The sequence below is a fragment of the Brachionichthys hirsutus genome, chromosome 11, assembly GCF_040956055.1.
Source record: "Brachionichthys hirsutus isolate HB-005 chromosome 11, CSIRO-AGI_Bhir_v1, whole genome shotgun sequence".
NCBI classification, from domain to species: domain Eukaryota; kingdom Metazoa; phylum Chordata; class Actinopteri; order Lophiiformes; family Brachionichthyidae; genus Brachionichthys; species Brachionichthys hirsutus.
Genome location: NC_090907.1, coordinates 8,969,358 through 8,996,943, shown reverse-complemented (window position 1 = coordinate 8,996,943; position 27,586 = coordinate 8,969,358). Strand labels below are relative to the sequence as shown.

The 27,586-nt window shown below is 40.2% G+C and overlaps 1 protein-coding gene across 1 annotated transcript in view; it reads left to right on the top strand.

Moving 5' to 3' along the window:
- cadm2b (cell adhesion molecule 2b) overlaps positions 1-25,952 on the top strand; it is a 112,925-nt gene extending 86,973 nt beyond the window's left edge. Inside the window, exons 3-10 of the mRNA XM_068745385.1 lie at positions 1,150-1,299; positions 12,303-12,455; positions 13,158-13,295; positions 18,104-18,262; positions 18,528-18,618; positions 18,799-18,977; positions 25,600-25,722; positions 25,834-25,952. Coding sequence (XP_068601486.1) covers positions 1,150-1,299; positions 12,303-12,455; positions 13,158-13,295; positions 18,104-18,262; positions 18,528-18,618; positions 18,799-18,977; positions 25,600-25,722; positions 25,834-25,952 — 1,112 coding nt within the window. The remainder of the gene's footprint in view (positions 1-1,149; positions 1,300-12,302; positions 12,456-13,157; positions 13,296-18,103; positions 18,263-18,527; positions 18,619-18,798; positions 18,978-25,599; positions 25,723-25,833) is intronic.
- The last annotated feature ends 1,634 nt before the right edge of the window (positions 25,953-27,586 follow it).

The following is a 27,586-nucleotide window of genomic DNA, read 5'->3' as shown; positions in this document are numbered from 1 at the left end:
ACATCCATTTGCAACATGGTTTGCTAGGATGGTAGGACTCCCTAGCTGACATGCAGCCAGCTGCTCTTGAATTATTGAAGGGTGATGTGTTTGTTGATGTGATTTGGTGTAATGAGCAGATAAGTAATGTGCAGGGTTGGAATCATTTTCCCACTTCTATTTTTAGTTAGCCTCACCTTCACCCACAGCTGACAATGGTTTCCATCAGGACCATGGAGGTCAAGGAGGGTCCACAGACATTTGGCTGTCCCAGACTCCTCTTCTTCACAACTTGAGTTGGAGTAATGAGGCAGACAGCTGCTCTCTTAGTTGAAATGTCCCTAAGGTAAACTGTCCCTTGGAGAGGCAGACACAATGTCACCTCAGGTGCATTACAAGAGGGAAGAGGTAGATCTCTGAAATCAATAGAAAACAAAATGCATGCTGGCAACTAACCCTAAACGCAATCCGGTTTCATGCAGGAACTGAAGACCTCTAACACCGTGGGAGAGTCTGGGCAGGTTCATATTATCATAGATTCTGTTTTCTGGCAATTCTGGCAATTCCACAAGCTTAATCGAGATGCATCTGCAATGTGATTAAGGGACCTTGCTGAGACGATAAGTACAAATGTGCAATAAGAAGGTAAAATCCAGGAAGGCTGGGTGATTAGGCTTCATTTGGGTTTCTACAGCACACTGTGATGAGCGGCTGTTTCAGGGCATTGCAATCGCTTGGATCGAAGGCCCTAGGATTGTGTCAATTTACCACCCAGCTGCAGTTCTACACTCTACAGCAGAACATGACTACCTCTAATTAGGCCATGCTACCAATTAGGGTCCTGCAATAAGGCAATGAGGAAGGCACATTGGCAGAGCAAAAATCTACCGTTGTGTTCCTGTAAAAAAAAAACCCACTGTTTTAGACAACATCTGTCGTAGGCTGGTGTCCATGTGAGGTGAAATTTCGTTAGGCTCTCTTTGGTTTAGAGGGAAGTAATGAAGACATTAATGTAATTGCCGATGTGATGAGGGAACATTAACTCTGAAAGGTGTCTATTCTGAATTGCATTTTAATGCGATTCAAGAAAAAGACATCACCGACCCGTCCAAGACAGCAATCTATTCATGTCACGGTCATGACCTGAAGCTCTGTTTCATAATTCCACAGGTAGCCAAGGTCAGTTCCCCATAACTCAGAATGTGACGGTGGTGGAGGGCGCCACAGCCAACATGACCTGTCGTGTGGATTACAATGATAACACTTCCCTCCAGTGGTCAAACCCTGCACAACAGACCCTATTCTTTGGGGATAAGAAAGGTGAGTAATATTCTCATGGATGATGGCTGCAATGATAAAAACGATGCGATATGACAAAGATGCCTCAGCTAAATTATTATTATTCTCCATCAATTTTTCACATTTGAAAATTGACCCTGCCAATCAAATGAGCACACTAACTGAAAACCAGGGGTAACGTTGAAAGGGAAATTAGAATCAGAATACTTTATTAATCCCAGAGGGAAATTCCATCAGCAAATGCATCACTCACAATGTTGGAGGAGATTTTTAATGCATTTATGTCTCCGCTGATTTCCCAGAGCCCAACGAACAGAAATAGACCAAATGATTTTGAAATGAATTGGTGTAATCACGCAACACTGACAGCATTGTTTACAACACAGTGGCGCCTGTGGATTGTGAGATGATTGGGCTTAATTAGCATTTTAGCTACCCCACATTTGTCTAGCATTTTGAATGTCACTGAAAAGGAGGAAGCACACTGTTGCAACCTCATGAAATAAGCGATGCCTGGGCCAAAAAGAATTCTAATGTTCTCTCAGCAGCCAAATGCAATTTAAAGGTGACAAACGTCTGGAGTTGATGAATTGGAATTGGGGTGAAAAGGAGTATAACGTGGTCAGGTCATGTAGGGTTGGGGGGTCTCGTCTGTCGGTGTTTCCCAAGGCATATTACGCATTTCAGTTATGCTATAGCTGCTGATAGAATATCACTAGTTCCGTGATTGAAGATCAAGTATTCCTTTGAATAACAATTGATATGGAGAGAGCGATTGGGGAGTAACAGACAGACAGCGGAAGAGAAAGAGGGGGGGGGGGGGGGGCAGGAGAGAGAGAGAGATGTAAGAGTGGCTTGAGCAAATACTTTTTTCTTTACAAGTAATTGGATTTAGAATGAGGTCTTAGGTGCTTTATTAGATGAAATTGCTTCCAAATACAATTAAACAAAAGTTAACAGAACCTTAAATACATACGTTGCTCAAATTGTGTTTGAATGGTACTCAAAGAATCAAAGCAAAAGTCTTAGAACCAGAGCTTCTAATGCATGAAACTACTAAATTGACTACTGCAACAAAAACTTAATCACACGCACGCACACGCACACACACACGCACTTTTCTTGCAGATTCATGAGATGTGACAAACGGTTCAGGTGTCTTGGTGTAGCATGTGAGGAGAGCTGGGAAAGCATGATGTATACTGTATGAGCCACTTTGGCCTTCTTTGGCAGCCATTAATATTTCATGACAGAATCCTTTTCCAGAGCAATCAGATGACAAAATGAATGTAGTCCACTCGGCAGAGGTTGCTCGGGCTAAGTGTGGGTACACTTCATCTCAATCTTCCTCTAAACAACCAAATGAAAAGCTTTATTGGCACAACTAATATGATGCCTGCAAGGCCATCAGGGGAAACGGGAGGAGTGGAACAATACGGGCATCATCTGAGGAAGAGGGTGGGATGCCTGGGAGAAAATCTCTGCAGCGCCAAATCACCAGTTAATTGCTTGGCAGAGGAATGCAATTGGCTTTCTTCTACCGTTTGTTGCGGCTTCTTGTAGGAGCCGATGAGAAATGCTTCACTCAACCTTATGCTACCTTTCAGTCCAACAGCAACTTACTGCAGACTGTCTGAGCTTGAGGCAGCCTCTTCTCGCCCTCTGATGAACTGCTGGTAATAAACTGTTCCAATTGGGTAGATTAGATTAACACAGCTATGTTGCATTTTCTCGTTCTTTGTATTTTGCTATTTTGGTATGTTTTCTTACTTGGCCCTTTGGAAGAATCTCTCCATTTCCACATTCTTGTTTTCTCCGTCCATTGTCTTTGTTGTCTATCCATGCCTACTCCAATCCCTTTGGGTTACCTAACAGCATGGCCATATGTTACCATTTGATCCACATGCAATTTGCTCAAACAACATTGTTTGTCAATGTCCAAAAAAACTTAGCATTTATAGCTTTTTTTCTGCGAATGCAAAACTCATCAAAGACGTGATAAAAAAAATTTGAACGGCTGCTGTTCTGTTATAATTTAGACTAGAGAAACCCTCTCAACACTCTTGCCTTACAGCAAGAAGGTCACAGGTTTGAATCCGAGCCTTCCTGTGAGGAGTTTGCATGTTCTCCCCGTGTCTCCGTGGGTTCTCTGAGGCTTCTCCACCTTCCTCCCACCACCAAAAACATGCAAATAAGGCCAATTGGTGTGTGTGTGTGTGTGTGTGTGTGTGTGTGTGAATGATTGTCTGTCTATGTGTGGACCTGAGATGACCTGGCGGCTTGTCCAGGGTGTATCCTGCCTCTCGCCCGTTGACTGCTGGGATAGGCTCCAGCATGACCCGCGTGCCGGTAACGGTCAAAGCGGTTCAGAAGATGAATGAATGAATGAGTGAATGAATACTCCTGTTTGCCTCAAGTATAAAAAATAACATTTTACAGCAAAAGAGGCATGACAAGGTCTCCTGCAAACGGCAAATGGCGTCTTTTTCTTTGTCTTTTATCACAAATCATCCAGACATGGTAAATAATGACAGACTAAGTTGCTTGTCTGTGCTTTGCAGTAATGCTGATTTTATTTATTCATTTATTTATTTTAATTGATATACAATCTTCAAAGATTTGTTAAACTGCCTTGGCAAGGTTATAGTACTGTATATAAAAATAGTTTTCATGAGTAAACCAACAACCCAAATGTCTGACGTCAGAATGTTTGTCTTCGCTATAACAATGTCATTTAAAAACTGCCATTCTCAAACTGACGACTCCAATTAACCTTCTGTTGATTTAATTGCATCGTGTCACAGAGGAGGGATTACAATGGTACATTGCTATTGTGACGAAACCATTGGGAGTCCTTGCATAAGAAGAACATGAGGAGCAGTGCAGCCAGGAAATTGTGAAAAGCAATCTGTCTACACAGCAATGTCAATGTCACAGACCTGCAAAGAGAGCGGTAAGAGATGTGGTTGCTGGTGCAAAGGAAATTAAAGCTAGGTGGCAGCTCAATGGCTTAATGTATCTTTCGTCAGAGTGTAAATGATAAGAAGGACCTCTATATCTTCCTCTCCCATAAGAGGCTTGCTAAAAAAACGCAGATCTTGTAGAAAGTGTTAACCTTGCAGGATTTCCAAAGTCGATCCATATACGACTGTCTGCACATTTGTCTAAACCTGAGCCCAGCTTTGCTCTCATATCGTTCCAGCTGGGTCCTTGGTATGTTCCTCCTCCTCTAATGTGGATGGCTAAGGCTTCAGTGATTGTTGCCATCTCAGAGAGTTTGGAATTCACTGTGGCAAAGAGCAGCATACAAATTCCTGCAGACTGCTGCCACAGATCTCACAAAGCAAAGACAGATCCTAATAAAAGTTAGCCCAGCGCACCATTCAGGAGTTTGGCCACTTAGCAAGGGCTGCCGTGAAGGTAACAACTATGTGGCTGATTACTGCAATGAAAAATCCATTATGACCATATGTCCGTTGGTGAATTATCTCTTTTAAATACGTTGTCGAGGCAATGAATTCATATTAGTGAGCAGGACAAATGAGAGCAGAGCTGTCCTTTGCAGTCTTCGTTATGATTTACTTCACTTTTGGCTTCTGTGGGAAAAGGATAAAGTGGCAATGCTGCAGGGAATGGTAATGACATTCCTGGAGGCATGCTGGATGGAAGCAGAATCTTTTGTCAGATACGGTGAATATGAATAATGCAATTAATTGGAAGCTATGGCAGATTGCATGTCAAAGGAAGATAATAAATTACTCATTTGAACCTCAGAATATGTTTGTAAGAGAGATATGGGGACGTATGTACAGGACTGTATGTGCTGTGGCCAGTTGTTCAGTGTTCTTCATCTCAATTCCAGTCTCTTACATGTTTATGGTTGATCATTCATGACATTTAATTGGGACATTCAGCCTGGATCATGAGGTCACAAAGCAAAATTGATCTTAATTGGTTTGTAGTCATCAAAATGCTGTTATGTGTTAAGTGAATGCCTTAATGTGACCATTAAGGCATTCATTAGTTTGAGAGAGTGAAGGATAATTACCAAGGATGCAATTACTGGAGTGAGCACCACTGAAAGCACATTTCAATGTCCATTCCCAGTAAACATTTCACGGTTGGTCTGTTGAAAGAAAGTACCTTGAGCACATAACATGAGTTCAGCCTCAGATAGCTGTCTGTCATTGCATTTTAGATTTGAAATTGACTTCTAATGCAAGGACTACAATAATAATAATAATTGCCATATGCATGTACAAATATTTTCAGAAAAAAAATATGGAAACAAAAAACCTCAAACATGCAAATAAAAAAAAAGTTTATTTCGCCAGGTGAAACATTTTTCTTTCGGTATTTTGACTGTTGACAAAATGTGAAAAGAAAAATTATAACCATGACTAAAGTCCTTGTGTGAACAATGTGCATTAAGAAGAAAGCTTTATTTGCCATTGAAATGTTGACAAGTGCTACAAACACAACAACAACAATTAAGTTACACCCTAGTTCAAGGGGACCCTTGAAACATTCACACATATGCATATATCCATAGGGGCCCCATAGCATGAGGAGAGGGCATAGGGTGAAGTAGCCGCCTCAATCGACGCACCCGGAGCAGAGGGGCGGCACCTTGCTCAAGGGCAACCAGCCCACACCCCATATTTCATCTTGAACCGGTGACCTTCCAGCTCCCAACCCACTGAGCCACTGCTCCCCTAAATGTATTCAGTTAACTGTACTGTAACATGAATGTACCAATGGGGTGTTAGTCACTAGTACTACCGTTATGTTTGTGTTTGTTCTGGTATATTTTGCTTCCATTCCCTGCCTTTATGTGTTGCTTTACTTCCTGTGTTCTGTGTCTGACCTCCGTCCCTCTCGTTGTCACACCTGCTCTGATTGTCACACCTGCTCCTCATTCCCTTCCTAACCCGGCCTTCTTATCTCCCTCCCACTGTTTCCAGTGCTCTGCCAGTTCGTTGAACTTCAGTCGCGTTCCAGCCTTTTTCTCACGTCATAGCCGTCGTCTCGTTTCTGAACCTTTGCCAGTGTGGACTGTTTTCTGTGCCGAACCCTTTTTTGGATTAAACCCTTCTGTTGCTCTACCGTCAGTCTCTGCCGCTGCATTTTGAATCCATACCGTCCTGTTCAGCATTCTTGACAACTACAGCTACTGTCACAAATATGAAGAGCTGTTCTTGTATGTATTGAGCTGCTCTACACTACATGTCGTGCATATATAATGTACATTACCTCTTTAGAATAATAAACCATATGCTGTAATGGAATTTCTTTAGAATTTTAAACCCTTGTTTGAAAGTATTTTCATCATTTTTTTATTTTAAAGAAAAATATTTTTACTGTGGTGCTATAATTTGTCTTTTTGTTCCTTTTTAAAAAGTAACATGATTTTATAATCCCACTGGCAATCGCTTCAATAACAATTATATTTTATATGAGAGCGTTCATATGAAAAAAAAGGGACTCAAAGGCAGACGAAAGCTCCGCAGTGTACAATCAAGCTCACGTCAATGAGCTGAAAAACGGACAGAAACAAATTATATTCATTCTCATTATTCACCACTCGAAGACAGGATGTAGTGTTTCTGCTGGGAGAATTCCTCCTTCTTTTCTTCCCTCCTTCAAGAGATGAAAATGAGCCCAATTTGAGCAGCATCTGCTCAGTGGGATCTCTCAGAGCATGGGCACTAACAATGGCCCTCTGGAACAAGGCCCTTTCCTTCGCTTAATTGCAGCCACATGTGTGGTGGGAAGGAGCCCCCTGCCTGCACCACTAGCCCTGGAACACATCCAGAATCGCCCACACAGTCACTAAGTGAGCACAGCCAGCAGCAAACACACTCTAATTGCAAAGAGTGGAGCCCCTGGCTGAAGAGTCAGCTAGGTGTGCGCCAGGGCTGTGTGTTCTCACTGAAGGACATGTAGTGCATTCATATTCCTGGACTTGCTGAAAGTGGTTCAAGGCCACGCAGAAATGGCCAAATGGGGACGCTCAGCGTTGTGGACATAACGTATTTTTACTGAACCTAAGAGCTGCTGGCTTTTTTCCAAGACGAATGGATATATGTAAAATATTATTTTATATTTGGACCAATCAGAGTTGCGTCTGTCTGTTGCGCAGCAGAGTAGGGGAGAGTGCGATGCGATAAGGGTACTTTAAGTTATTCCGCTTCAGTTTTATCCATGGACAAAACAAATGTAGCTTTACCAACCACAATCCTGGTGTTCTGGCAGTATTTGCTATCTAAGAAGATTTAGTACTTACCACATTCCAAACACCAGGTTGGGATCAGGGGGAGGGATAGTGCCATCAATTTTTATTAATAAGGTAGAAAAGACAACACATGTTGGCAGCATGCCAGCTCATCTCTTTGGGCACATAAAACATGGTGTACGCATTTCTACATCCACAAATAACCATGTCTGACCCAGGTGGCATGAGGATGCATCTTTGAATAAACTGGATGCGTATTTCTATGCACTGTTCCAGTAAAACAAACCGTATACAGATAATACAGAGCTCATTAAAGCATTTTTATGGCCAAAGAAAACAGACTTGGTGTCTATCAAGGAATGAGTATTGTATCGGAGGAAGGTGTTTTTTTTTTACGTTATAACATCTGTATTCTTTTAAATTTATTTTCATTGTGAATCACTTTGTATCATTGTTTTTGAAATGTGCTTGTAATAAGTGTATTCTAATAATTCCAATTATACATAACAAGGACTCCTGAAATTGATCTCATATAAATTGAAGCATCTGTTTCAAATCTCGTCTACAAGCACAGACAAAGACCATGCTTCTGCCCTTACAAATGAAAGCAGAGCAATAAGTCGCACATCCACTTCTTCCTGATTCTAGTTCTTAGACACGGTAGATTTAGATGCTTTAAAAATGGGACATAAAAAAAACTATATCTGACAAACTGCAACTCTCTTAGGAGAGTTGAGAATGGTTCCCCTGACATGGTTGCTGGTGCTATGGACTGTCAGGGAAACAAGCCAGACATTACTTTGCATCAAAGGCCTGTAGCAATGGTATGCTTTGCACTAGGGGGGGGACTGGGGTGTCAGGTTTACTGATTTGAGACTGCCTTGGTAAGGCCTCCATCACAGGAGATGTACTGCACATTAAGCTGCCATGCTGCAAGGCTGTAGCGTGCGCAAGGTCAGAGTGCAGATTTATGCTTCCTGCTACGCAGAATGAACAGTGCAGGAGCTATCTAGGGTTTGGGGGGAAATGAACCTTTTCATCACTTTGATTTCCTAAAGCTGCTGGAAAAAAGCTTTGTCAGCCAATGGCGTTTGGGTCTGATTGTGACGGATCTGCCCGCATCCTGGGCTCCTAGCATGGATTGGATTCAAATTGCATGGATTCCCGGCCATATGCTGTTAGAGTAATAGATAACACTTGTCTTTGGGTTATTCAAACCTTTGTACAACTCATTCTAACAATGTGCCCATGGCTCACCTGCTATGTGTTGCTAGTAATTGTCGCAAAAGACATCAGTCAAATCCGTCTTTTGTTTAACAGACGGTCGCTTCCCAGCCACTACTTGCTTCAAAGTGTCCATATCCATGTTATACAACACCTGATATATAGATCTCAGTATTAATGGTGATGATATTCCACATTATTATTATTCAAGAAAAAATATATATTTAAAATGTAAATTGAAATAATCAGAAGTCTGCTCTGTATTTGTTCTCCGCTTTGGTGTTGAGAGTGACAGAACCGCTCTGCATCGTAATCTGGTGCTCTGCCACTGTTGTCCAACCATATGCTCAATGTGTTCCCAACAGTCATTATAATAGAAAGTATAACTGAAGGTGCCGAAGAGTCAGCTGGAAATGGTACAGCACAGAAGCTCCAGACATATTTTACCAAAGTGTCGATTGACATAACTGGACAGCAGAGAGGAGGATAATGCAGTGGTGATTTGGGAAGGTTCCACAGACACTTAGCATATTGAAACTCTCTTTGACAATTAATCTCTTATAACAGATGTAAATTCAAGCAGATCGGTTGCTGGAGCAAACCCTTTCATGCCTACAGACTTTGATGACTTTAGCACAAATACCTGTTTTCCCAAACAAATCCATCTAAGGAAAAGGAATATTTATCATCATCTCAGAGATGTCTGCACTTTTGAGAACGAGAATTCCGTCTATTTCTTCCTGTCTGTGCATTGCAGAGGGATATGGGCCAGAGGAATTTGCAGCATGTCATCTTGTCCAATGCTTTTATCCACTCAGCATGTACTTCCATATCTTCTAAGTTCCTGTATGATGTTTGTTTAGACCCCATCACCTCTCGAATGCATCCATCCACCAACAGGAATTGCTGTTTTCTACCAGAGCCTCTGGGCATTTCTGAGCTCTGAAGTGATAAAGCTTAACTACAAAGAACATCAGGAAGCTTGGTTTCAAGATACATTGTTTTTTTTTTGTTTTTTTCCAGAAAGACTGTGGAATGTTTGTATTAACCCACTCTCTGGCTCTCTGAATGGATTGCTATTTATTTTTAATTCTTGCTTGAAGCTAGTTTTAAATATCATACTCCTTTACTCTTGGTTAACAAAATGCCTTTAATAAGAAATGGCAGCAAACCATCAATGATAATAAATCTTTATTTTTACGTTTTCAGGACTGCAATTGTAAGATAAGGGCGATTTAATGATGCTGCGTTATTGAAGAAGAACAATAACCTTGTTGATGCCATCTGATATGTCTATGAAAGTGTGGAATCACACGTATGCTATGCACGTTTGTTACTAGAATCAAACGAATGGGAACAGAACCAAATTTCAGATGCAGTTCTTTTTTCTGACACCATTCTACATTGATTGAATCCTAATCAACACCTACGTCTCCATTTTGCCAAATTTGTCCTCTGTAGTACAATCCAATGGAGTTCAAATTACTTCAGATGAAAGAGTTTCCGGGGAGACAGTTGGCCAGACCCAAAGGGAGAGAGGATTAAAAATGTGTAATGTATTCAAAGAGCACGTTCCTCCCTGCTGTCTGTGGTTGGTCGCTCGTAGGAGCAGGCGATATTGAATTTGAAATTGTACGAGAGATGACAGGTGGAAGATGAAATTATTCAGTATGACTGCCTGGCTGTCTCTGCTTAATGAGTGTGCATTCATACCCAAAAGGGCAGTGACAGTGTTAGGCTTTAAGTATCCTCATTGTAATTATCACATTCCATAAATTTAACGAGTAATTTTGGTTAATTTGTATCTGGCTGTTTAATTAAGCTCCAGCTTTGCTCACACCAAAAAAATCATCCTTACCTCTAATGAATACTCAATCTTAATTTATATCAGTCATTTTCTATGGGGGGGGGGGGGGGGGTACAAGAAATTCATGCTATAAGTTAGCAAACAAACAAAACATATCTACATATTGCACTAAAACTGACATGCAGACAGTACAACGATGGCCGAAACGCACAACCTCCTATCTGCAAAATGATCCAGAAAAAGTAGTGGAACCACTGACAAATGAAGTACAAAACATGTATATCAAACAAACAAAACACGTTCTGCAAATGCACGATGGTCTACTAACAGTCTGGTTTTCATACAAAGACAAAGACAAAATGAAAAATGATTAACAAGCTAATGCATCTTCATTTGCAAAACACAACATGTACAAATGCACAATATGTTCTTCAGCATGTTTTACAAATGCATTAATGTTACAAATAATAATCAATAAATAAATAGATCTCTGTACATCACAGCACTTCTATCTAGTGTCCAGCACGTTATCTGGGACTTTTAAACTGACACAACATTAACTGCTGTTGTGGAAGTCAAAATTATTCCATATGTGTGGAAAAAATAAATTTCTGAAATAGCACAAGATTGTCTGTCTGCTTTTTCAAGTACATATGATTATTTGCATATCGCTAGCTCTTTCATGAGGGCTGTAATGTTTGCCTTCCACCTCTCCATCAACACCCAGTCTTCTGACTTTTCCAAAATACACAATTTCATTAGCCTCATCACCTTATCAGTCTCACCAGACTCTTTAGCCACCACCACCTATGCTTGGAGTTCTGAAGGGCAGAATCAAAATGCAGGGCAGGAGATGTAATACCCAGTAGCAGAACTTTAACGGATACACAGGCAAAAATCAAAAATCAGGAAACGAAGCCAGATGGGCAGACAAAGACAAGTTCCCAGAGGCAGGCAGAGTTCACAAACCAGAAATCAGTTCATTCAGGCAGACAAATCCAAAGGGATCAGGCAAATCCAAAAACAAGCAGGGCAGGTACACGTGAATCAAAAATCTGAATAAGCGTGCTCGAGAGTAGGAACAAGTCGCTAGCAATCTGTCAAGGGTGTGTTGTCAGAGCTGAGTTTATGAAGAGATAATGATGAAGGAAATGGGAGACAGGTGGTTACAGCGGCACAGGGGATGAGATTGATCAGATGACCTGGGTGGAGATAGATCTGGGGGGACAGGAGATGTTATCCTTGAACATGGAAAATATTTGCGTGTTATTCACATGCTAAACAGGTCCAGATAATAAACAATAGATTACATACATTACTATATATTCACCACATGTCCAGGCTAAGTGGTTATCTAAAAGGTAAGGATGAGATTTTGGTATTACAGTAAAAAATAAAAATGTCACAGACAAAGGACATCGTTAAACATGTTAAATTGAGTGGAAATCAATACCTGAATTACTAATGCGATATTGTAATCTAGGTCTAGAAGCCTTTTTCTGCTGCTACGCCTCAGTGCATCCTGCTGATGCCTACCTATTCCCACTGACTCTGGATAGGGCAGAATGCAGCTCGGAATGCAAATAGAAAAAAAATGTGTCAAAACACTGGCCACAGTTTGTACTTGCAGCATTTGACAACAATGTGAAATTAGGAGGCGCACAGCACATTCTCTCTTGCTTTGCTAATCATCTGAATTACAAATGGTACTTCTACAGGCTAAATTCTCTTTGTTCTCCCTCCTTGCATCTTATACAGCCCTGAGGGATCACAGGATTGAGCTGGTGAGAGCCTCGTCGCAGGAGCTTACCATCAGGATCGGTGATGTCAGCCTGTCAGACGAGGGCCACTACACATGCTCACTTTTCACCATGCCTGTCAAGACCACCAAGGCCTTTCTTACTGTTCTGGGTAAGCATGAACTCTTTGGTCCATTCTCCACAGATTTAATTTAATAGTCACTAATCTCTGCATTCTGACATTATGAATACCTCCACATGTTAAATTCAATTCTATATCTCTTCTTACCAGAACCTCGTGGATTCCTAGGAAAATATTGCTGCATTACATGTTGCTCTTGTCTCCTATAATAAAGGATGACAGTGAAGGTAGCATGCTAGAAGTGCTGGTATATTTCCGTAGGCAGGAAAGCCACAAAAATCTCAACCTTTTCAAATCTGTGTGAGACAGTTGTGCTGAAATAGAATTTAAATTTAATCTACTCCCACATTCTGTCAACATTTGCAATTCATTTATTTAGACTCCTGTTTCAAGAACATGACCTTTGTTATCTCACAATCTACCTGGAGTGGGAAGGGGGAGCAATACCGTAGTATTTTATTTTATTTGAAATTTTGTGTAATTCATGTCTAACTTTATTCAATAAATCACAAAATTACATTGTATGTGTTTTAAAGAATGTGCAGTCAATGTTGGATTTGTCAGTGAAGTGAGCAGCATGATACCCCGAAAATGAAACATCAGCAATCAGTAACACATTCTTTCTTATTGGTAGGGCAACGTAATGCAAACCATCCTCTGGGTTATCCCTCACCTCGTAATATACCGGAATCAGTAGGTTATTCACGATTATTATATTTCCATGCAACACAGGAGTGCCAGGCCGACCGGAGATTACAGGATTCACCAAGCCTGCCATGGAGGGAGATGTAATCACCCTGACATGCACCACATCAGGCAGCAAACCGGCTGCAGCCATCCGATGGTTCCGAAATGACAAGGAGGTTCAAGGTAAGCATGTAGTGTGAATCTCACAGAGCATTGTATGCTCTATTACCACATCCACCTTCCGGGAAACAATAATACAGTCAAGGAATTCAGCTGCTGAATATTCATGTAGTATTCCGCTCAACTGCTGGCCGTTGAGCGAGGCGATGATCCACCTGGCCCTCAGCCAGCATCGCTGCTGTTGTTGGAAGCTTTCCAAATGTTGCTGGACTGTGCCATAGCTGTCCACATTTCTCTAGCTGACCAAGGTTAAGATACAGAGTAGCACCTCATATTGATTGTTATTATAAAGTTAAGTGTGCATCAACAGCCAGTCCTGCGCTGCACTTTGTTCTCATCGTCAGTGGCACTAAAGTGATGCTGTTCTCGGATGGCTTATCAATAGAGACACATTTAATCAAACAATACTAAAGGTGATAATCAAAACCAAAACAGTTTCCTCTCACTTTTTTTTTTTTACTTACAATGATGCTGAACCCTCACCAAAACAAAGATTTGCTGGAAAAAGCAGAAAACAACCTACTGATTCATGATCAGAGTTTATCTCAGTCGCTTTGGTGCTTTTCCTCACATCACTATTAACATTTGCACAGCAGTTAATGCATTTCTAAAAAACAATTTAGACTTGCTGTGTTCTGCTTGTTTTCACCTAAAAAGAAACACAATTCTTCATTTATCCCATCATTTCAAACTGTTTTTACTGCATGTGATAAATTGGTCTTGCTGAGACAAGTGAATCATTTTTTCATTTCGAACAGCAATGATTGCACTCAAGTGAGCCAAGGAGGATGCGTGATCACAAGAGAATGCAAACTCCAAAAGGCCACAAAGCAAAACTCCGACTGAAAAAAAGTGACAGAGACCTTGCATTTGGCAGCAGATGGTGCAGTGAAATGTGTGCTGATCGCACCAAACAGGCAGGAGTTTGTGTGGTTTCACACTGTGTGCCTTACATGCTTCCACTTTCTTGTGCACCTCTTTCCAAACTGTCTGAAGCTCTGCACTTTGTATTTTAGCGGCTTTTATCACCACATTATTTCTGCTAGACAAAAACATTAAAAAAGTTCTGTTTTTTTCCACAATTTGATGGCAGAGGTAGGCTGTGTGGCTCTCTTTAATGTAATGGAGCCTGTTGCAGAGATTCCTTGTGACAGTTGCTCCTTATTGAAGAATTGCACCGGAGAGCTTTCTCTTTGGTGCTTCTGTTTGTGTCTACCCAACATGGTATAATGATTGATCGGAGACGGGATGGGATATGAAATTTATTCCTGAAAGGCCAGTATGGAGCATCACAACCAAACTACTGTCCATATAGAAGGACTGAGATGATCGCTCATTTTTGTCTAATATATATTGAGATAAGTGTTAAATGCCTGAAACTTATTTATTTTTATATCTATGGAGTTCTAGTATGTACATTGCTACAATGTTACTCATACCTCCAACATCCCTTTTTGTGGATTCAAATAAATAGATAAATCATTGCAACCATCTTCCACTGCTTATCCGGGGCCGGGTCACGGAGGCAACAGTCTCAACAAGGACTTCCAGACCATTCCAGGTCCCCGGTCAGAGAGACTGGCTCTCTGAGATGGATGGATGGATGGATGGATAGTGTGATATGGGAATTGTATAACTAAAGAATATTATATACCTTACGTTTTCCCCGACTCGGTGTCCTGTCTGAAATGTTTTGATAGTTTGATGAGTATCCTGTGAAAACAGACATGGTATGATGCAATGCCATGTTAATTACAGATAAAGAACAAAGCTGAGACTGGAAGGCTTGACTTAAATCTGTCATATCCATGTCAAAGTGTTAAAGAGCAGGAATGTCAGTCAGTGTTCCGGACCCTTGTTCTTTAATAGGTGCTGCTTTAAAGCTTTCTTTAATGAGTATGTGCTGGGAGCAGCATGTTTTGCCATCGGATCTTCTGGAGTGGATCATTGCTGCTAGTGTCTGCTGTCAATCAAAGCTATCCCCACTGGGGGGGGACCAGTCAACAAAGCTCCAAGATGACAGCAGGTGTAATAGCAAAAGCATGTCAAATGTATTTTATGCTCTGATGATTTGTTATTCCACAATTTATATTAGAGGCACACACCATTGCAAACCTCAAAATGCAGCTGTCACCAAGTGTCAAATAATTTGTTTGCAGAGTACAGAGCCAGACAAATTGCTGGTGTCGATGAATGACAGCTAGACTTCAAATTATAATCTATTGAGGAAACATCGTCCTACTGTCACCCTGTTTGCATACATAAAGTGGAATATGTATTTCCTTCACAGTGACAGAGGCACATTGAAATGCACAGCAGCTTCAAGTTGCTAACTGATTTAATATTCAGCTTGGCAAGCTATCAAGACATTGTATTTGTGTGTGTGTGTTGTTTGTTAGTTTATGTTCCCTCATGCTTATCCCCAACACGACAATGACAGGGTGATATAGTATATCTGTCCACTCTGATCATTCTTTGTCTCAAGCATTCCCTATGAACAATACACAACATCTTCACGATACTTGAAGCATACATTATATAAACCCTAACAAGCAGCTGCCCATTTTATGTTGGACAGGAAATGTGATGCGATTTCTAATGCATGATGGGTAGTCAGGAGCATATCTGGTAAACTATACATTCCAGCTCCACCAAACTTTACACAAATATCATGTCGTTGTGATTTAAGGTGATTCTGAAGGTTAGTCATCTTCTCCACAGATGCTACTACTTAAAGTACCTAGGGTCAACATTGCAGTGATGAAGTATATCGTGCAGTGTGGTGGATAATGTGGAAAGGAAGTGAAGAATTGGGGATGGAACTGCCAGGGAACAGGGCTAGAGGTCGACCAAGGAGAAGATACATGGACGTAGTGAGGGAGGACATGAGAGTGTCTGGTGTTGGGGAGGACGATGCAAAGGACAGGGTGAAGTGGAGAATGTTCATTTGCTGTGGCGACCCCTCACAGGACAAGCCAAAAGAAGAAGAAGAAAGAAGAAGGGCGTCTTCTCAACAGCATTTCTCCAAAACAATATAACCTACAGTAGTTTCACCACACGAATGAAGAATAAGTCATATATGGATGCATTGTGCGCCCATGTTCTGTTGCATGTCAGGGTGAGATTACATTTTCAGATCATTCAAGTTTATTGGGCTCCCATCCCGTTCTGCAACATTAAACAGCTCAAAGATGAAATATGTCAAACAACCCATTCTTTTGAACAATATTGCAGCTAAAAGTCACACAGCCGTTTGCTGTCCTGAACTAATCCCGACACATTAACTTTGCTGCGACTTTAAACTGGCAAATGTGAACAGCGAAAAAAAAAATCTGACCATGACATCATCAGGCAACATCTGGACTCCGCCTCCATTCTGAAATATAGTAAAATGTTTAACATTAGACACAACTTCTGCTTAATGTGCTTTTGTTTTCTACAAGTGTGCTATCATGGAAGACTACTGACAGTGTTGATCCGAATATACGTCCAGTTTCAATAAGTTCCTCTTTAGCCAGAATTGATTAACTGAATCTGTGTCTGAGCTGTGTGGTCTATATTTGTTTGTAACTGTTCCAAAGTCCAAAGACGATTGACTTTTACTTTATTTCATCATGATTGATTTTCTCCTCTGCATCTAGACTATGATCTAAAATTAGATCAAGTGCCCTGCTCATACAGCACTCACTGCGGTGCTACTGACTGTGGCACGTCAAACACCGACACAAATCAAGAGAAAATAAGTAAGCTTTTGATCTAAAATCAAACTTATTTATTTATTTATTTATTTTGCTACAGAAAAAAAGCCTCTGATTGTTTTTAGCCTTTAAAATAGCTCCGTTCACTTCATTTTCCTTGTGCGGAACTTGCATTGCTTTTCTCTTATACATGCATCCATCCATCCACACTAGAGTGGCCCTTTACCCTCCAGCTATAAATGTTCAGATTTTTATTAATTATAGATAAACAAGGTCAAATCTAAGATTAAAGCCCCTTTTAAGCATGAAAAGAAATGTCGCCAACAAGTAGCAGCATGCAAATTAAGCAGCAAGAGGTTCTGGCATTAAAAGAAGCATGGTTGAAAATAGTTTTAAACAATGAATGAGCTATGAGGGAACAACTCTATAAGCAGAGCTCAAATCATCACGCTGTTTGTCATTTTAATCAAATTGACCCAGATAATATAAAATATAAAATATTCTCAGGTAAGCAAAATTCTGACACCAAATGCTTCTCTTATTAAATTATTTTATTTGTGTGTGCCTAGAATGGATTCCAAACCTGCCACTGATGCTCCACCTTGTTAAGCAGACACAGGGCCACTGATTATTGGGGCATCCCTGGTTACCCGAGTGTTGATCTGCCTGCCTCTTGAGGTTCTATTTCAATGCAGGTTTACCTGGGAGCATTGATATTTTTTTGAAAGCTGCTCCGCAGGCTCTCTCATAAAGCCTGCAGCCACTGCGAAACAGAATGACAGCTTGTCTATGTCAGCTCTGATGCTGCAAGTAAAGTGATGAATGAGACGAAATGCTGAAGAGATTTATATTTGACACTACATAGGTACGACGCCCCCTCTGCACTTCAGGGCGAAATGCAAGGTCTTTGTCTTTCACCTGAAAGGCCCTTAGCCCATATTTAAAGCATTTCATCACATTAGCTCTACATGCAAACACAACAGGAACAGTCAGGCTAGTTGACTTTTCTTTTCTCAGTTGAGGTAAAAATCGCACATTTTAAGTTATGTGCATTTATCCTTTTTTGAACTCCTGTTGTTGTTGTTGTTGTTGTTGTTTTGGGTCCTTCTGCAGGCACTACGAAGGTGAATGCCACAGGAAAATCATTCTCAGTGAAGAGCAGCCTCCAGTTCCATGTGGACAGACGGGATGATGGCGTTGCCTACACCTGCAGCGTGGAGCATGTGTCTCTGTTCAGCCCCTACATGACAACCGAGGTCCTGGAGGTCCACTGTGAGTGCAGTCGTATACTCATTGCAAAACCGGATTAGGTGCCAGATTAGCATTGAGAAGAAAAACAAAGACTGAGATTGCATTCATTTCTGGAGCTTCAGGTTTGCATTTGTTTAGGATTAGTGTAGGATTAGTTTGCAGGTAAGAGATAAGTACCAAAGCAGAACACGGATATGGGCTACAGCTAAAAGCCGCCCAGTGGGTGAAGCACTAACGACTGTTGTAATTTGTCCGTTTTATTCATAGCCTTGCATCTTCTTTCCAGATGCTCCTCATCTGGCGATCGAACATTCGCTGATTATTCCACAGGAAGGGCAATATCTTAAGTTGGAGTGTGTTTCCGTCGGCAACCCAATGTAAGTTAGCATCTACTTACAATTTCCGTTTGAAGGCTGTTGCTGACTGGATAATAAGCGCAGTTGGACATGAAATGTGGTTCTTCGCTACAGAGAGGAATTTCCTGCGTTTAGTTGCATTTGTTTACATGCATTTAGAAAATCTTGTCTGTATTACTCTAACCTTAAACCTAACTCCAGACCTGAGCCGGTGCTGTGGTCTAAAGATGGAGGGGAGCTGCCAGACATTGAGCGCATGATTGTGGAGGGCAGGGAACTAACCATCACCACACTAAACAAGACAGACAACGGCACATACCGCTGTGAGGCCAGCAACCACCTGGGGACCAGCAGTGCTGAATATGTACTGTTTGTATACGGTGGGTACAGTAATGGCTGTTCTTGCTATGGATGGTCAATTTTTGCTGTTGCTTCATTTTCTAGGTTCTGCAGTACACTGTAACTCCAAGACAGTGGGTGTGCATTTCAAGGAGACAAAGGCAGCAGATGGTGTGGCAGTTAAATATAAAGAGAAATAAATATAAAACAAAGACATAATAGAAGGATTTGAAGGAGCAGAATGTTCTGCATCTCCTGGAATTACAATTTCCCTCCCAAGCATTATGACCTTTCGAGACATTTCAAAGAGCATTTAACGTCAGTTTTACATGGTTGAAACTTTGACTACATCTATCATTTATTAGTCATCAGTGATTGATTGATGATGAGAACCATGTGAGAAACACAAAGAAGGAAAATTAAGTTACGTTCAGGAAGGATTTACTAAAAACACATTTTGGATGTAACTGATATAGTGTTTACATATAGTGTTTATTCATAGTTTGAGAATAAAGTAACCTGCCAGATCAAATATGGTTTTAATTCCATGTGGCTTATTAAAATCATTGAGGAAGACCTCTGGATTTTGTGCAAGCCGTCCATGCAGCAGAATGCATCTTGTATGTTAGCTAAAATGTGAGAAATGTGAAATTTGATTTCAGGATGTTGCTTTTTATACTTAGACAACTGCAGTATTTTTGTCGTTGTTGTTGTTTTCGCTGCATCTCCTTTGAGGGAAAGAATCCTTGGCCTTTCAAAGTCAAGTCAGAATAGAGCGACTACTGAAGGGAGAGCAGTGTGAGTGTTGACTCGGTTGGCTGGGTGTGTTTGCTCCTCCCGGACCATCACTCAAACATCCCAGTCAACACAAACAGGCACACAATATCCCCGCTGTGAGGAGAAGACTTCCGCAGCTGTGGGCGCACCTTTCTTTTCAGTCCCTCTACTTTGTCTTAGTTACATGCCCAAACATTCACCCGTTACGCAGCTTCAGCTTGTGATTTGTGTTTGTTTTCACCTGGCCTGTGGTGTCGTCTTCATTTAGAGTTGTCTCTTGACCTATAATTGAAAGCATTTCTTTGTATTTTGCAGCTGTTCTCCTGTCACCGCTTTGTGAGGGGGAAAAAAACACCACAAAACACTTTACTTTGTGACAGTCGAAAGAATGTCTATATCACTTTTGCTTGAAATAATGTCAGCAACGAATCAATTTTTAAATCGGCGTGGCTGCATCATTTAAAAACCTTATAGTGTTGTGAGTCCTTCAGACCCTGAAAACATTCGGTGATGAACAAAACCACAAAGTAAATTTGTGTTTTGTTTTGTTTTGGAGCCAATTCTAACAGCTCAGACTTATTCAAGCTGTCACGACCCTGGCTCCATGGCAAGGACAAAAAGGGAGACCACACAGATAGTTCCAATACAAAATATGATTATTTATTTATTAAGCACACAAGAGAAACGTCATTGGCAAGGGGCTACATATTTGTCCTTTCTGCTGCTGTTAGGTCTCTCTCTCTCTCCCTCAGAATCCATCTCACCTCCAATACAAAAGTGTCCAGGAAAGGATGAGCAATTATGAGGAGCAAGTAAGAGATGTGTGAGAAATAACGGTTCATTTCCACTGGTGATGACAGTCATTCTTCAGAGCTGCACCACTTCTCACTGGGTACTTAGTGGCTCTCATTTTAGACTCTAAACCTAATTTGCTAATGACAAGAGCGCTAAGAAGCAATATTTGTCATCACTCTGCTGCAACTTCTCAATGTCTGCAGTTGCGCTCCTCAATGCACCATGCTAAGTCAGCAAGGAGACATCGGTGAAATGCTATCAAAGGGAGGAAACTGCTGAGAAATGGCCGCATTTATTTCTGAAGCTGCAGCACCGTCTCGCCTTTTAGCCTCACATCTCAACTAATATTTCCAATTGAACAGCGAGACACGATGAGTCTTGCATTAACTGTGTCGTATATGTAATAACCAATCAAGAATTGTTTGAAAGTTTAAATAGGTAACACACATGTCCTTCTAATCCACCGGTCATTAGTTATCCTGTTATTCTGTATTTATTTAGATGTAAAGGTCAACAGGTAACCAGCTGCACCAGACTAGTCGAGTAATGGATCTGTGTTGTTTGTTCCCTACGGATACGTTTGCTTTTGCCCCCCATTGTTCCAGTTTTCATTTAGCAGACGTGATCACTTTAGTGCTTCCGACTCCCTTTCTCCCTCGCAGCTGCAGTCGCAGGTATGCATGGACCCCCTCCACAGCCCACCTTAATGCTCCATGCACTCACAAACATGACATTGAGCACACAGTTGATGATTGATGAGCTAACAAACTGGCACTGAGCTACAAACTAACATTGTTATATTGGTTGGACTCTGATTTTCCTCTTCATTCCACTTTTTCTTTTTTTTCAGAGCACTGTTACCTCGCCAGCAATTTTTTTACAGTTTTTGCTTGGCTGTTATTGTTGGTCACTGATGATAAGCAGACTTTGCAGGTTACTAAATCAGATACGTTATAAACCAAATGTGAGAAAATGACATTCGCATAAGCAGAAATTGTGGATGTGTTTATACTTTTACTCTGAGGCTGAATGGTTTCCATTACACCAAAAAATAAATGCATTTACATTTGCCTCATGTTGATTGGAATTGCATGCTCTATGCATTTGTTTCAGTTCATGTCTCCTAAAGGAATTGCTATTGTAATGTTTGACTTCGTACATTGGGCCACAAGGGGACTCTGACTGGTGGAACAATTGATTAAGAAATATATTTCTGTTATTATTACAATGAAGTAGAATGTTCCTTGATTGGATGTGCTTCATTCTAATAATAAAACCAGGAATGCTTAACATGAAATGCTCCTTGATAAGAGTTTGTTTTGGTTACATGTCTTATACTTGCCTTTGCAGTATGTGCTGATTACTATTGTTAGCTGTCAAACTGCAGGTTGGAAGTGGTTGCCGCAGTCTTTAATGCAATGAACCATGTACATGTGAGCCTTTTTCTGCACACGCACAGTACAAATAAAACAGGATTCCACTTTGAAGAAATGCATTATTGCACTACTGTCAATTACAGTCGGTTCTCAAACATAATTCCTTCTGTTATACTGCTCGAAAACCAATTTGTTCAAAAATGAAACTATATTTACCATAAGAAATAATGGAAACTAGATTAATCTGTTCCTACCTACCAGATAAATGCCCATTCACATGCATACAGTTATATTAATATGTAACTACATGTATCTAAACAACAGATAAAACATAAAAGTGTAAATAATATGAAAAGCAAACACATAATAAAAATTAATTTAACACAATTCTATCATGTATATACTGTTTTGGCTGCAGTGTTGTGAGGGAGGTGAAGGGACAGAAGGAAGGGAGAAGGGTTATTCCATTGAAAGGGAGTCTCTTTCCATTAAGTGACTGGGTAACTATCCTACGTTTTATTTTCCTTCTCTTTTGCTCAACTTTCTTAAGAAAATTAAACTGACATTCTTCACTATCCCTTGAGAACTGGGCAATATTGACAATACCAAGATGAATGAGGCTGAGGTGCATGATACCTGAATGTTTTTAATGTAGGTCAGAAGTAGAGCAGTAAAAAAATATTGAATGTTTGATTTTTTAAATAGAAATTCTACATTTGCTGGCAAGCAAATAGTTTGGTTTTTATTCTGCCTCTGGCTTTTTTTTGCTTCTACTCTAAAGGAATGGTGGTTAATAGGATTTAATTTGTCAGCATTAAAACAATAAAATCTAACAGAAAAATCTCAAACTATCACTAAAGCAACACCAAAGATGCAAGACGTAAATTATAACTGACCAAGACGTAAATTATAACTGGCCAGTTATCTGACCTTCAGATAACTGGCCAATTGCCAATTACAGCCCTCAAATCTCAGTATGTGGGCCTTGCTCTTCAGCTCATCCCTGATCATAGGCTTTGTACTGCTCTGCCAGTGACCGTTTCCAGCAACCAGTTGCAAATTCATTTGGATCTGTCACCTGCGCATGCTGCCAAAGTTAAAGCTCAGAAAAATTGATCATGTTAATTTCTCATGTGTCCTTTGAACTTTGTGGTCACTTTATTTATCACGGCGTTGTCCCCCTCATCTCCCCTTACTGCTGCCACTGTGTGCAACCATGGCAACAGCCAAAGAATTTCCAGGGCCTACAACAGGTAAATATCCCTCTAGATGATCAGAGCAAGTTAGAATTCCAGTGTGGGATGCTGGATCTGGACTTGGGTCAGGACACATCCCGACCTCCACACAACATGAGCTAAACCATCATCATGCATGGATGCTCACTCTGCTGATGCCAGGCTGCATTCTCCCCCGTCATGTTGCAGGCTGCATGAGTTATCAAACAATATGTGTCTAGATTGTGAGATGGATGGCTCTATCGAGGTGCATCTGTGGCAGTGTGGAAATATTTTATTTTTGGCCATGTGGATACTGGATAATTTTTAAGGTGGATTTTTATGGGACATTGTTATTTTTAACATTTATACTATAGTTTTAGAAAATGATTAACATATTCTGTGTTGAGGCAGAGGTAATGTTTCTTTGTCCGTCCATCTGTCCATTAGCAAGATAACTCAAAATGTTCTGGATGGATCTTGATGAATTTTACCAGGAACAGATGATTAAAACCAAAAATATAAATAACATCGAAAACCCAATTTATGGATTAAATAATCTGTTAAAAATACACATACATTTTTGGTGCTGATCCAGTAGAGATCCTGGATTCTGGATCAATTTGAAAATTTCAGATAACATTACAGTCAATAGAGCTTCAAAACTTGTTCCTCAATATCTCGTTTGATTATTGTCTGACAGAGCTAGTGGTGTCTCTGGAGAGGGAAGCCTGTAAATCCCTGTTCAGACTATTGCCTTTAGGTTTCGAGGCGTCGATGCCTGCAATAAAAGATGGTCTGACTTCACGTGTGTGATCTGTGTTTACATTTACAAATGGCATGGATTCCTTCAAAACGTTGGTGATACCAACTGTCCAGGTGCTTTATTGCTTTTTGTGGATGGATTTTTTTATTGTATTTTTTTAAACGAGGTTGCATGGATTCAAATTATTTTTATTTCTAAACTGAGGGGGGAGAATATTCGGTTTTACAATAACCCAGCTATGTGTACATGGCGTCAGAATCTTCTGACATATTCCTGCAGTGATGTCACACTCATACTGTCCATACATACAGACTGGCTTGTTTCGATCCACATCAACCATGCAGTCTGGACCGGTCTAAGACTGACTAGGTTTCAGTCTTTGCTGTGTGAACACAGACTAAAATAATTTTGGACCAGTTAAAGTAAACAAATGGGGCCAGGAGTTAAACCCACTTTCTTGTGGGGTAGAGGTTTTTTTTAAGGAGAACTAGAAGAGGGGAGTTCAGGTTTCATCAAGATACAGTCCAGTTTTTCTACAGACCAGCTTATTATTGTCTGAATATTAGTTTTATTTTGTGTGTGTGTGTGTGTGTGTGTGTGTGTGTGTGCGTGCGTGGTTTATTGAGTGTCATTTTCAAGAAAGTGGCTGTAATTTTTGCAACAATCCTTTCTAATGTAGCCTGCCTGTAGTTTGTTCCTGAATCAACGAATGACTAATCAGCATAACTGCATGTGAATTAAAGCTCAAATATCTCATTCTATTGAGCATTTATTCACAGTGAAAACACACAGAGAAAATTCAGCTGCAGCACAGCAAGAGCTTTTCAGCTCGTCTCATTCCTGTGAGCTGCGTGCACCAGCCGAGTGTAATATGAAAATTGCTTATGCCCCTTGCCGACAGTGGAATGAGCTGTACAGAACATTTTATCCATCAAATTGCAAACAAACTGTTGTAGCAAAACAGTTATTTTGTCAAAGTCTCAAATGACTGATTGTGAATCCCTGATAAAACAATCGTGCTGGTTTTATTCTGCATGGTGTTAAATAAACTGCATGTTCCACAACTTCATCTTTATTTTATTTTTAATATTTCATGCGATCGGTTCCTTCAAATTGTGTTTGCATTCCGTAAAAAGACGAGTATAATGAGGTTTTTTCAGAAACATCCCCGCCGTCATTTCACAGGGTCACTTTGCAAACCTGAGCACAAGCCATAGCCATTCATCATCCTGAGATAATGAGAGCACACGAGGTTCCCAGTAAAAACATCGCCACTTACAGTTTATTACAGGATGGCCACAAAGGCATGCTCCTTACTGGGGAAGCTTCATCTCGCTCTCTGCCTAAAGGATGCCTTGTGTTAAATAACTTATTTTAAAAGCCTGACCCTCTGCAGTAGACTCTGGCATCGAACACAAGGAAAATTACATTCAGCATGTGTGGAGGCTTTTGCAAAAAAATAAAAATACCGTAGACTTTAGTCTTCATGCAGCATGTTGTTGGTAATGGCACATTTTTTAAACTGTGATTGCCTCTTTCATATCTCCATTCAAGCACTTCAAAGCAGCGGTATGCGGTTGCGCTAAATATGACTGAAACCCATTTGGTACTATTGTGTTTTGTGTAGTTTTTTTTCCATGCAGTAGTCAAATATTTTAATTTCATTTCATGAATGTCTACAGCTACATTAAAAAGCAGGGCTTGACCGAGTCTATCTACTTCTTCCTTCTCTCAGATCCTAATGCTTTAGGACAGCATGGACCTGACCACGCTTTAATCGGTGGTGTTGTTGCAGTCGTGGTCTTCATCACCTTGTGTCTGATAATAGTTCTTGGACGATATCTGGCAAGACATAAAGGTACAACAGGTCACTCCAATGGCCTTGAATAACAGTTCTCTTATTCTGTGTGAGTGTATGCATGCTTTTCCCAGCAGGCGCATAACTTGCTGTGTCTCTGTGTGTCTGCAGGGACGTATCTAACGCATGAGGCCAAAGGAGCAGAGGACGCCCCAGACGCAGACACAGCCATCATCAATGCTGAGGGAAACCATGTGCATGCGGAGGAAAAGAAAGAGTACTTCATTTAGCCTTCTGTTATTCTTTTCCTTCATTTAATGACTACTGTTGACAGCAGAAATGCAATTTTAAGCTGCCTCAGCATTCCTACATGATCTGTTGTGCTCTAATTGCTGTTCCTTTGTCTTCTCTAGAAGGTTCGTAGTTGAATGTGGTTGTTCTCAAAGCATTCGCTCACAATATAACATTCTCCTTAAGTGATCGGTGTAAACCATATGCAATTGGATTATATTTGGTCTTACGGTGCCTATATAATGTAAATTGTTCTGGATTTCATTTACTGCTTGGAATAACTTCTGCAGCATCAAATTCCAGCTTTTTAAAACTGTTTCATTTCAAGAGCATAACATATTAAATCCATCAAGTGTTGAGATTGGAAGAATCATCCAAGTGATTTAACAGCGGTTTTGGACGAAGCCTCGAGTTTAACCCGCACAGCCAAATACTACATATATTTGAAACAGTCACTCAACAGATGGCTGAAACAAAACATAGCAGCACCGTATCTGTGATTGTCTCTAGCCCTGTCTGTATATTTCTTCATTGATTTAATTTTCCACTGATTTGTATTAAACAGAACAAGTTAGAAATTTAAAGCACAAAGTCTGAGGACTAACGGAGAGAAAACACATCAACTGTTTCTTGTCTCAGGATTCAAGATGAGTCTGGTGCAGAGACGGTGTCGGACATGTTATGAGGATTTCAGTACACTTACAGATATTGTCATGGATGAGGAACTTTAATTACTGTTGGAGATTTGACGTTAGATCCAAACAGAATGACTGGAACCTTGTACAGGTTCATTATTTATGTTGAATTTTATTGAACTACTATGCTTAGTGTGTGGATATTGCTGTAACATATTTTGCTAACGTGAATATTGGTGAACAATATTGTTGAATTTTGGGATCCCTGACACATTGCGGTTTGTATATTAGCATATGCAGCATTTAAATTATGCCACAAGTCTTTGTTTTCTCATTCATGTAACGAGAGGTGATTTTGCCAGGTGATTTGTAAATAATGTGTAATTACTAAATCTGAGAAAATGATAAAGCACTGGTTTTAGCTTGTAATCTGAGAAGGTATTATTTCCAATTTATTTGATTGTATTTTGTGTTTTCTTTAATGCAGGGATTCAAGAAAAAAAATGCTTAAAATGTGAAGAAGAAAAGATTCTGGTCAAAATATATGTATTTATATTATGATTGATTGATTGATTGACATTTATTATATAGTACTACATTGATTGATATTATTGCTGTTACTGAAGTAATTGTATGACATTAATGTTTGCATTTTTTAATTCTGTAACTAATCATAGAAAAACAATACAAGGATCACCATTATGGCCTTTGAGTTTGCTGGCAGCAGTACTAATGACATGTTGAGGCATTGGTGAATTAGACATCCCCTCACTGTATATAGTCACTGTATCAAAGACATTGAACTACATTGCCAATGCTCATACATGTTATTTTGTTAGTTTATGATGCTATAAATAACTCATTTTGTACAAAATCGCTGTAATTAATTTGCTTTTTATGGGGAATGTGTGACCTTTGCTTTTTTTTTCCCTCGGTATTGATATTCATTTTTCAACTATGCCACTGTAAAAAAGAAAAATGAAAAAAAAGAATGAAAA